The sequence below is a fragment of the Triturus cristatus genome, chromosome 1_1 (assembly GCF_964204655.1).
Source record: "Triturus cristatus chromosome 1_1, aTriCri1.1, whole genome shotgun sequence".
Taxonomy (NCBI): Eukaryota; Metazoa; Chordata; class Amphibia; order Caudata; family Salamandridae; genus Triturus; species Triturus cristatus.
In genome coordinates, this window is record NC_140579.1 from 918,701,183 (window position 1) to 918,713,417 (window position 12,235).

Here is a 12,235-nt window from a genome sequence, read left to right on the forward strand (position 1 = left end):
GAGAGATGTTGACAGCATCTGTGTTTCTACCCTATGTCTAGACAGGTGTTAATAACAGCCTTGTTTCTACTCCATCTCTTAACAGATGTTGATGGCAGACATGATTCTTTACCAACTACTGTTTTTGTTCAGTTTCTCACAGCCGCTACGACTCTTCCAAGTCTGACACGTATGTGGAGAATGGAACTGGCTTTGCCATCCACTATGGATCCGGCACCGTGAAGGGATTCCTGAGTCAGGATGTGATAATGGTATGTGGTACAAGCAGAAGATGCCCCCTGGGTCATAAAGACGCAAACTAACAAACAGCAGGTTATCATTGACTTCTGCAGACTGGAGAGTCAAACATACTAACAGAATAATTCTGGTATTTCATTGTAATGACCGGGAATTTATTTAAATTTTGGCGGACAGAATGCTCTGGCAAACATGGAGGATATCCCATCTGCCTTACTATAAGTACCATAGGCTATAATGCTCTTGCAACAGGGTGGACAGTACATCGACCGCATTTGTGATGGTGTATCCCATCTGCCAAACTCTAAATATTCCATACTGCCTTAGGCCCACAGACACCAATGGTAAATGACAGTATCCTTTGATCTGCTTAATCCCCTTGTCACAAAGGGGACTGGTGCCGATGTTGAATTGTGTAGTGCAAGTATGTGATAGGCGGGCATGGCCAAGTTTTCATTTGTCCTCAGCCAGTGAAGTACAGAAACAGAAGACAACCCTGGTCTCTTGTTCATGCCTAGTTTCAAGTCTATACTAAAGTAACAAGAATTCAAGAATTGTGGAAACTATGAAACATGCGATTGCACTGTGGACCCTGTACTATGCTTTGTCTTTATTGTACTTCCTTATTATGACTACCCGGAAATGTTGATTATCGCAACGCACTGCACTTGTCTTTGTTGTATGTTTTTATGTTGATTTCTTAATAAAAAAGAGTTTAAATAATTCAAGAATTAATTCTTTTTTTCATAAACATGATAGATGATGTAAAAACACATCACGCGAGACTATGAATGAAGAATGAAGCAAACACAAACAGAATGCAGGTATATGTGTGAGAAGGTGACCTGATATATGCTGTCCACTAGTTCTAGTGGGCACCTTGTATCAGACCAAACAACCCCTTATGGTGATAGGTTAAAGACAACCTTTATTGAAAGCTATCCTATTGGTAGCTATGGAGAGCAGCCTTCAGGCTAAGTCTTGAAGGAATGTAAAGCAGCTTGTTTTACCAGTCTATAATCTCTTGAGTGATCAAATGAAAGGACAACCACACCAGGTATATATTTAAAATATATGTATTTAGGTTAACACACACCCCTCTAGTTTCTTTATGAGACTGGAGTTCGAAGTACTTTAGTTACAAGATAGCAATAATCAGTAAAAGCACAAATACACGTTTGGGCCCTAGGGCCGTACCAAACCATATACCAAAAAAGTGGTATAAGAACCACAACTTGAACAGGCACTAGGCCTATTGCCTCTAGAATCACTGGGACCCCAAGGAACCACCCAAGGTAGTGACACAGGGGACCCACGGGGACTGTATGCAGTGTGTAAACACAACCGCGGGTTCCTATTATCTTTTATGGGCAATGTCGTGGTTGGAAATTTAAAGATTAGGGACACTTCTAATCGAGTCTGGACCAAACCCTTTTGGACATAAGAAGTTCTAGGGTTTGCACCCACGTGAGCACCGGAGTACTCGAGTTACCTCACCCAGGGAAGCTGGGTGCATAGGTGTCTTTTGGTGTCGGGTCGCGTCATCGATTTCAATGGAAGCCTGCAAAGAACTGCTGCTGCCGTGAAGAGGAGAAGTGTCCGAAGAGATCCAAGCCTGGATCTAGGATGTAAGGAACCTGAAAGCAGAGGGGACAGAGTCTGGGTCACTAGCCAGTGACCGAGGGCAGGATGGACCAATGCCCACAGATGTCGGGTGCTTCAGGTGAGTTGATGGGTGTCTTGACTCTTCCACCACGAGGTCCAGGAGGCGTCGACGAAGTCCACGAGCCGGATTCGAGCTGTCCCACGAAGTTTGTCGAGTGCTGCGGTGTCGGCGACCAGAAAGCACCCAACAAGCCTTGGCAACGGCAAGTCATTGGAATTCAGAGAAAGGACTGTGGTGCAGACCAGCAAGGTCTGGGGGACTCACCCAGCGAGGGTAAGTTGGGGCACATCTGGAGCAACCAGGTAAGCCCAATCAGAAAAGGAGTCGCCTTCATGGGGACCTGCTAGCCAATGGGCTAGTGATCGCGAAGGAGCTTTGAGCGGTCGCACTTGAAGCTGGCCCACGGGTCACTCGTGGAGTGGAGGCCAACAATCTTCGGTGCAGGCGGTACTCAAGGCTGGGGCTACTTGGAGCCCAAAGTACAACTTCGAGGAGGACCAGGAAGGTAGTGTTGCTGCAAAAGTTCATGGTGTCCAGGGGTCACAGTTCCACGTCACCCACGATAGCCACAAGCCTCAGCTTTGCTGTGGACTCAGGGTAGCAACTTCGGCGTCCGGCAGGAGCTTCAGAATTGCATACCGGTCAGTTGCTTCTTTGGTGCCTGCCAAGCAGGGGAGTCACTCCTTGACCCCAAGGGAGATCTCTTCAGTCTTCTAGTCAGGATAGAATGTCGAAGGTCCAGGATGTACGTTGCAGAGTTTCATCCAGGGTAATCTAAAGTCCTAGGGACTGGATTCCTATACTTATAGTAAGTTTAGGGGATGGACTAACTCTAAGGCCCCACCTATGGGTGGGCCAGGAAAGAGGGGTGGTTACACCCATTTCCTTTGTCCAGTTTCGCACCAGAGCAGGGGCAGGTAGCCCCTGCAACTGGTTTGAACTGAAGTATGCACAGGGACACCAAGTGTGCCCCCAGTGCAGGACTTTAAAGCACCAGAGAGTGCTCCTGCCCAGCCCCAATACACATCAGCCTGTCTGGGGAGGTGGGGACACCTACCCTCGACAGGAAACCTATTGTCCAGGCCTCCCCTGCCGGAGTTTCGGTCAGCAGCAGGAGGCCAGACCCGTGTCTGTGGCAGAGGCATCCATTTTGTGATGCCAGGGCTCAGGAAAGTCCTACCGGGTTTAGCCAGTGTGAACATGTCTCTCCCTCTAGAAGGGTGGAATGCTACCCCCGCCGCCAGAACCGGAGGGGGGGAGGGGGGAGGTTGTAGTATTCCAAAGCGTTTGACACCAGACACGACATGTTTTGATGCAGCGATCCCAAAGTTAGCATTTACCGCAAGGTTATAATGCACTTAAGAGTATATTTTATGGCTGTATCACAGAACAGTCATAAGGAAGTATTTCCGAAAGCTGCAGAGGGGCTCAGCTCATGCTTGGGCACCCTCTCACATAAAACCAAGCACTCTGCCTTCAGAATTGTCTAGGCCTGCCATAGGAGTGGCTTATAGGTTTTTATGTGTCTGTATAGGGTAGTGATTTAGGTAGCCTATACCACAGTAAGGGGTGCAAGCACACCCTTACCCAGGCTGCAGTAGCAGACCGGTGGTGCCATTTTGAAGTGCTTCCCAGGGGTGGCATAATATATGCTGCAGCCCCTGGTAGGCCTCTGAGGTACCTATGCCCTAGGTACATAGTATACCATATTCTAGGGGCTTATAAAGCACTCCAGAATCCAATTAGATATGTACCTAATGTACATGGAAACCATTTTAGAGAGGAAGCAGCTAGGCTGTGGTCCTGATTAGCAGGGCCACAGCCAGACTAAGGTCGAAAAACAGTGAAACACCAGCAAAAAGCGGGGGTATCCATGTGAAGCAGATCCTACTCTCCTACAATGTGGAGTAGGGTAAACATCTTTCACCTCATGTGATTGCTTGTCTGGGACTTATTCCATTGGAAAGTACGAAGGACGACTTTACATTTGAAAATTCAATGAATCGTCCCACGCTTTGTCATATCAGGCTTGCGCATTCTTTCTAAACAGAAAGCATTGCTAAAGTCAACAGGTCTGGCTTTAATGCATACACTTACTCATGCAAACATCAATTATGCATGGTTGTCTTTTCATATCTGTGTTTGCATGAGTCAGCACATTAAAGCCAGACCTATTGGCTTTGTCAATGATTGGTTGCTTTGGCAGGGAGGAGCTCTTTCAAGCCCTGATTTGGCAATGTATAAGCTAAAAAATAATTGAATACTTTCCAAGAGTTATGAGATGCAGGCCCTCACTTCTTTAGAAGCATTACCTCCAGCATGTTCACTCGATTTAAAAAATGTTTATGGAGTCTGTCTGTGTGCCACTCCTCATAACGCTGCTAATTGCTCACATTATTACATTTGTGGCCATTTATAAAACCAAAGAAAGCCCCAAATACTCCCAAAACAGACTTCAGTAAATATCACTTCCAGCTGTGGAGCCTTAGAAGTATTCTCAAGCTTGCTGATGATCAGCTGTTTCCGCTTGAACGTCACTGAGTACTGACTCCACCAGCTTCAGACAGATTGGGACTCTGCCAAGTCCAGGTGGCGGTGATGCTGTCTGTTTTGCTGTTACACTTCATAAATGGAAGGTAGATGGATTCTCCTGACATCCTATTCCTGAAAATCTTTAAACAAGCTCATCTATTCAAATGGTCCCCAAGGCACCAAGAGGCCTATAAAATGTCACTCCTTACCCTCAAAATGGTTCTAGATAAAGTAAAATGTAGTTACTGCCTGAACCTCATGCCAAACACCACCTCAAACTTCATAGTCTTTTCTATCCCCTAGTCTTTTCGATCCCCACCATCTATCACAATCTCCTTGTCTGCTCTTTCAACCAACAACTTCACATTACTTACACTCAAAATTCCAAATATCAGATTCAGTCTTACTGCACTTCTCTCAGCACCCCTGCCACCCTCTTCATCCGCAATCACCAGTGTTGCCTCCTTTGAAGCCCTCTTCCAGCCTCTGTACTGCGCTCTTTCCCATACTGAAGTCAGCCAATCCGTCTCCCACCCCTTTTCCCCCTAAAATGTAAAATATCTTCTCCGGCACACTCATCTCACTATGCCATTTATGCCCCCGCTCACTTCTAAATAGAGTGCTACCCTTACGTCATGTCCAAGGTCCTACCTCTTCTGAAAGAAATGACTGCTCGAAATACCGCCCTGTCTACCTGATCCTTTTCTTGTCAGAGATCCTTGAGTGCCTTGTGTTTAACAGGATCTCTGGCTGCCTATCCTCAGATCCCCTCACAGACTCACTCCAGTTGGCTGTCAGGCTGTCCAATCACCTGACGCAGCCCTCGCTCATGTTTCCAACTTTACTAACTCTGCACCACACCCCCCCAGCACCAATGCTCTTCTGTCCTCAGTGCTGTGGGGACCCCTAGGCAGTCGAAATTTCAGGGCCCCTTGCAAATTATCTCCTAATACGTTTTTAATTTTACCAACCAACAATTTTAATAAACCAATTTGATTACACAAAACTAAACATTAACAATTATTAATGTTATTAAACAAAAATACAATTTCTGTTTCTTTGAGTTTATTAATTGTTTTCCTATCTTTTGGAAACAATTTAAGAAAGTTTGTTTGTAATTTTCTTTCAAGATCAAATCAATATTATTTTGATCTGTTATTGCAGGACCCCTGAAAGCATTGGGGCCCATAGGCCAATGCCTACTTTGCCCATTTGGTCTGTCCTCCTTCACCATTCTTGACCTTGACTTTTATTAGATTGACCCCTCGGTCCTGCTCAACATACTAGCAGAGACCCCTCTTGATTGGTTGGTGGAGACTTGGAGATGTAATAGTCTTATCATTAACCAGCTAGTGAGAAAGACAATCCAGAGCCTCTGTATAACTACGAGGGCTCGGGCAGGGTTAGGTCAGCCACCTCTCAGGTTCCTTGCATGTCACTAACATAACGGATAAGCAGTGCTTTAAATGGGCCAGTACTCACAGGTACTGAGTCCCAGCCCTTCTTATTTTTATCACTCTGCTGAGGAGAGTATCAGTACTCATGAAAGGGTAGGAGCCTTGGCTGCTAGGGGTGGTAGCCTGATTCTCTGGCACTTCTGCAGTGCGGAGCCCCAGCTGAACTATTCGGCATGGGCTCATTTGCATGATTATCCGGGTGTTCACCATCACGCTATGTTGCAAGGAATCGAGGCAACCCAGAGAGAGGCCATGATGAAAGCCATGGGATGTTAGGAGGCTAAAATGGCTTTAATCCCATCTGATTCTTTTTTGTGAGTGTCTGCTTATGTCTGTCTGTATACCTGCTTGTCTGTGCGTGTTTTTTGTGAGAGAAATGCTGTAACACAAGGAAATGTTAAAATATCACTGTGTTTGGCTTTCGGTTTATATAACGAATTAACCTGTTTTGGGTATAGAAACGAATTTCTCATGGTATATCTTTCAACTAGTATAGAAGTCAAAAAGCATCGGCATGTCTTGCCTTTAGCCCCACCCCTAGCCCCACCCACTCATCACATTTAAATGAGTACCTGCACTATTTTTCCTCATTTAAAGCACTGCGAATTACCTAGCCTTCTGCAGAACAGACAGTATAACTCCACGTGGATTCCTCTTCCCTGTTCTCAGGTGTCTGGGATTCCCGTCATACAGGTCTTCGCAGAAGCGACGGCCCTGCCTGCGTTCCCCTTCATCTTTGCCCGCTTCGACGGGGTGCTGGGCATGGGGTACCCCGGACAGGCCATTGACGGCATCACTCCAGTCTTCGATCGCATCCTGTCCGAGCACGTCCTGAAGGAGGAGGTTTTCTCGGTCTACTACAGCAGGTGAGTGCGGCGAGGTTGCTCTGTGGATGAACGGACTCCCTTTCTCTGTGTCTGACTCTGATCGGAAACTTGAGAGGGACGATCCATATAGACTACTGGACCTGCTGGGACAGAGGACTCCTGTCTCACACACTCAGGAACCAATATCTGAGCTCAGAGATAGTGGTTCCATTCTGCTATGTGTTGCTGTTGTATTCTCACTCGAAGCGGTTGTTTCACTCTAATTAGGACATAACCGCCTTGAAACGTTACAATTGTTAAGCTAAGGAGGCAAAAATAGTGACTAAATCAATAAGGGTTACCATTCAAAAAGGAAATGCTTCTCGCCAGTTAAGCTTTGTTTAGGGTTCCTGTGTGCTCCAAACCAGACTCTTGACCAAATTATTAACACACATTTTTTGATCTTTGTATAGTGAAAGCATTGTGCCTTGTTTCACAAAGAAACACAGAACATATGGATCATGGGTAGAAGCTGTGCACAGCAGCAGTGTATGCTTCCCTCACAAAGAGTACAGGTACAGCATGGGCAGTACATGTGCAAATATCCCTCTCTCAAAGAATAGGTATTACACAGCCGCAGCAGTGCAAGCTCCCCTTACACACTTAACAAGTACTGCCTGGGCTATAGTAGTGCATGTAAACATCACAGAGATTTGCATTAGCACTGCAGCAGTGCAAACGTCTCTCCCACAAACTCCTCTAAAGAACTGTTTAAAACAATAACAGCCCTATCGCGCCGCCCGAGAGACACTGTCTTTGCCCTTGATTAAGATTTTGTGGATAAACTCGCGGTTTTCTTCCAGACCAAGGTCCAAATGGTTTATGAGGAACCTCTGAACTCATCGGAGGTTAATAGAACAAACCATTTAGAGACGCGGGAAGAACTCTCTCTCCACTGTAGTCTAACTCAATTCACCGCTCTGAAAGAAGAGCAAGTGGTAGACATTCTCTCACTAACCAAGTCTGGGTCACCACTTGACCCCTGTCCCCCGTATATCATACATCTAGCTCTGGACGAGGTTGGCACCTCTCTGACCCCTCTATTAAATCAAGTTATAGGGGCAGGGACATTCCCTTTGGGTTGGAAAATGGTCTGTATTAGACCTATTCTAAAAAAAACATCGCTGGAGCCCTTGGAGGCTAAAAACTACCGCCCGATCTCCTGTCTACCTCTACCCTCTAAAATCTTGGAGAAAGCCATAAACCTGGAGCTGACGGCTTACCTTGAGGATAATAACATTCTTGACTCCACCCAGCATGGTTTCAGAGCTCGGCATTCTACAGAATCAGCTCTGATCATGTCTACAGAGGAGATTTGCAGGGTGATGGATGAGGGCGGTAGGGCGGCCTTAATACTTAATAGATCTCACGGCAGCCTTTGATACTGTGAATCATACATTGTTAATAAATAGGCTGCAGTCTGTGGGAGTCAGCGGCAAGGCCCTGACCCTTCTTACATCTTTCCTTGACTACAGGGAACAAATAATATACTGGGACGGTTTGAGGTCGGAGCGGTTTACCCTCCCGGGTGGAGTCCCTCAGGGCTCTGCCTTGTCCCCCACCCTGTTCAACATTTATGTAGCCCCGCTGGCAAGACTTATTAAAAGTTATGGTCTGGCGCTCGTGTCCTATGCTGATGACACACAGCTAGTGGTGTTGGTCACCCAAAATGACAACAGTTCAGCTGAGCGGTTCTGTAACTGTCTCTCCTCGCTGATGTCATGGATGATTGTGAATTTTCTGAAACTCAATACCGAAAAAAATTAGATTCTGGAATTCAGCAATAAATCTTCAATCTGGAGCCAACTTTGGTGGCCCCCTGAAGCCAGAACTTGTCCGTTGCCGGTGTCTAAGGCCAGAAATCTCTGTTTTCTCATGGACAAGGATCTCACTTGTGCGCCCCAAATAAACCAAGTGGCCTCAGCCTGCTTTTTCACATTAAAGGTATTGCGTAAGAATCTTCCATTTATCCCGTTCTCCCTGAGGAAAACGGTGGTTGGTGCCCAAATTCTATCAAGGATAGACTATTGTAATGCCCTTTATCTAGGCGCTGGAGTGAAACAACTCAACAAGCTTCAGTCACTTCAGAATGCAGCAGCGCAAGTCTTGTATGGTATACCCAAGCACCACTCCACCTCGGCCACAATAAAACAACTCCACTGGCTTCCGATGAGACGTCGGGTGGACCTTAAAGCTCTATGCCTAGTGCATAAAGCTCTCTATGGAGGTGGGGCAGCAGACATACAACCACTATTCCCCCGGAACATCCCATTGCACTGTCTAAGGTCTGTGGACACCGGGCTGATTCTTCCTCCTAGGATGAAAAGGGTGAGTTGGGGAGGGAAACGTTTTTCTTTCCTAGCAGCCAAACTATGGAACTCCCTCCCAGTCTCGCTGCGACTTCAGCCCTCATGCACCATTTTTAGGAAGGGCATAAAAACCAGGCTCTTTATGCAATGCTAATCATAGTGCGACTCTCAGATAACACTACCTAGCGCCAAGATGCCTTGGCATAAGTGCGCTCTACAAATACATTCAGTCAGTCAGTCAGTCTCACACATACAACAGGTACAGTGTGTGCAGTGCATGTACACCTCACACACAGTGGCGTAACGAAAGTTGAGGGGGCCCCCCTGCCACGCACAAGGAGGGGCCCCCACTCCAGATTAATCCGGAGCTATTGGGCCTGAGTACTATGTCGAGGGGGCCCCCTGCAGCTCAGGGCCCCCCCGCACAATGGGGGCTGCGGGGGCCTGTGTTACGCCCCTGCTCACACACACAGATTTGCATTAGCACTGCAGCAGCCAGTGGCATAACATAGGCCCCTGCAGTGCGGGGGACCGGGGTCAAGCTCCAGAGGGGCCCCTCAGCACAGCACCGTGGCAAGAGAGCTCCTGATTGAGTCCAGAGGGTGCCCCTCCACGTACCTTGCATGGAATCCCCCTCAAGTTTGTAGTTTCGTTACGCCACTGGTAGCAGCAGGAGTGCAAACCTTTCTTTCACACATGCAACAGTTACAGCGTGTGCAGTGCATGTACACCTCACACTGTAGGAAGGTAGAATCTGACTAATGGTTGCCCCCAACTTTTTGCCTGGTATTTGAGTGGTTTTTGACTAGTCTGGCTGGGATCCTGCTATCCAGGACCCCAGCCGATCTGCTTTCTCCTTAAAACTTATGTGAGTACCCTAGGTACAAACCAATTGGATGCTGAGGATGCTCTGACAGTCCCTTGTAGATGGTACCCTAGGTACCCAGGGCATGGGTCCCTCAGTAGGCCTACCAGGGCTGCAGCACTTATTGTGCCACCCTGGGACAGCCATACAAACTGACACCACCAGACCACTACTGTAGTCTGGGTAAGGTGGTGCTAGCGCCCCTTACAGGGATATAGGTACCCTATATCCCACCCCATTACAACACATATACTCTCATAGGTCACCCCTATAGCAGGCCTTGCTAATCCTACAAGGCAGGGTGCTGAGGTATGTGTGAGCACACGACCCTGACCAGTGGGGAAGTTGTGCTTTGGCCCATTTTTGAGCCAACCACCAAGCAGCATTTGTGCCAAAGATCAGCGCCCTAGCCCCCTCCGGTGGCCCGTGGGCTCCCTTTAACGCACTCCATTTTGCTGCCTTCCGCGGTCCCTTGTCTCTCGACTTTTGGGCCCGAGCGAAGGACAATCTCAACAACTAAGAGTTCCCCTGGTTGCTCCAGGCCTGCTCTACAGTCTCTCCAAAGGAGACCTCTCACAGACCTCGTGGGTCTGCTTCAGTAGCTGATTTGTTCATCTTGCGTGGGTTGCGGTTGCCAAGGCTTAGTGGATCCAATCCGGACACTAACACCGCAGCGACCCTCATCCAATGTGGCATAGTCGCCCTCCTGAAGCTGGCCTTCCTTGAAGCCTCCCGGAGCCCATGGTTGCAGATCCAAGCTACACCTCTTTCCACTTGAAGCACCCGACATTGAAGGGCTCTTTTCTTTGAGCTCCCTGGTCACTGTGCCGTGACCCAGACTCTGTCCCCTCTGCTTTCAGGTTCTTCTCTACAAGATCTACAACTTCAATCTTCACGGCACCATCGACGCTTTTGGCTAGCAGCACTTTTGAACATTTTCCCATTGAAAATCAGCCCGCGACCCGACATCGAAAACGACCTATGCACCCGGCTTGCCTGGGGCAGGTAACAGTGGTACCTCGGTACTCTTGTGGTAGTGGGCTCCTCAAAAGCTTAACTCTAAAGTTTTAACTTTGTACTCCTGCTAGAAGTGACTTTAATCTGTTTAAATCAAACCGTGACATTCTCCATAGGCTTCAATAGAGATCCCGATAGCAGCTATTTCCACTGCACGCGCCTCCCGTGGGTCCCCTTCCTCATAACCTGGGGTGGATTCTTAAGGGGCCAGCGATCCTAAATGCCCTAGGCATTGTCTGTAGAATTGTTGTGGTTCTTATACCACTTTTTTAATATATGGTTTGGTCCCCCCCTGGGGCCCTCTGATTCCAGTGCTATTTTATTGTATCTATCAATGCTTGTTTGAATTGTAACTTTGCCTCAGCCTCATAAAGAGACTTGTGGGATTCTGTTTAGAATAAATACATATATTTTATATATATACCTGTGTGGGCTACTCTTTCATTTGGTCATTCAAGAGGTTATTATGGTAAAACAATAAGCTTAACACTCCTTCAAGACTTAGCCTGAAAGCTGCTCTCCACAGCTACCACTAGGATAGCTTTCTTTAAAGGTTGTCTTAAACCTATCATCAATAAGAGTCAAATTGGACTGGTGCAAGGTGTCCCTATAACTAGGAGACAGCATATGCCAGGCCAACTTCTCACATACACAGACAGATTTGCATTACCACTGCAGCTGCAGCAGAGCAGGCTTCTCTGTCTCACACACACAACAGGTACAGCATGTGCAGCAACAGTGCATGTAAACATCACCCAGAGATTTACATTAGTACTGCAGCAACAGCTGTGCAGGCATCTTTCTCACACACACAACAGGTACAGCGTGTGCAGCCGCAGTGCATGTAAACCTCACATAGAGATTAGAATGACCACTGCAGCTGCAGCCAAGCAGGCTTCTCTCTCACACACACTCTCACTGTAATGGTACAGCATGCGGCTGCCAGACTAGTACTAGGGTGGAAAAAGAGGACCTCAGCTACGGCAGCAATGAACCTCCTACACTGGCTGCCCATTAACAAAAGGGTGCTCTTTAAAATTCTATTGATCACCTTTAGGGCTTTCAATGGAAAGGGACCCAACTACATACTAAAACTGTTCAAACATTACAACCCCACGCGATGCCTTAGGTCCCAAACGGCCAATCTTCTTATCATCCCTAAGTTCAGACTCAAGACTAAAGGAGGAAAATCTCTGGCAGTACTTGGGTCCAAGGCCTGGAACCTTCTTCCCTCCTCCCTCCGTCAAATCTCTACAGAAGCGACCTTCAGAAAGGCCCTCAAGACT

The 12,235-nt window shown here is 47.4% G+C and overlaps 1 protein-coding gene across 1 annotated transcript in view; it reads left to right on the forward strand.

Annotated features, from left to right (window-relative positions):
* REN (renin) overlaps positions 1–12,235 on the forward strand; it is a 207,979-nt gene that overhangs the window by 96,721 nt on the left and 99,023 nt on the right. The window contains exons 4-5 of the mRNA XM_085599744.1: positions 133–251; positions 6,562–6,758. Coding sequence (XP_085455870.1) covers positions 133–251; positions 6,562–6,758 — 316 coding nt within the window. The remainder of the gene's footprint in view (positions 1–132; positions 252–6,561; positions 6,759–12,235) is intronic.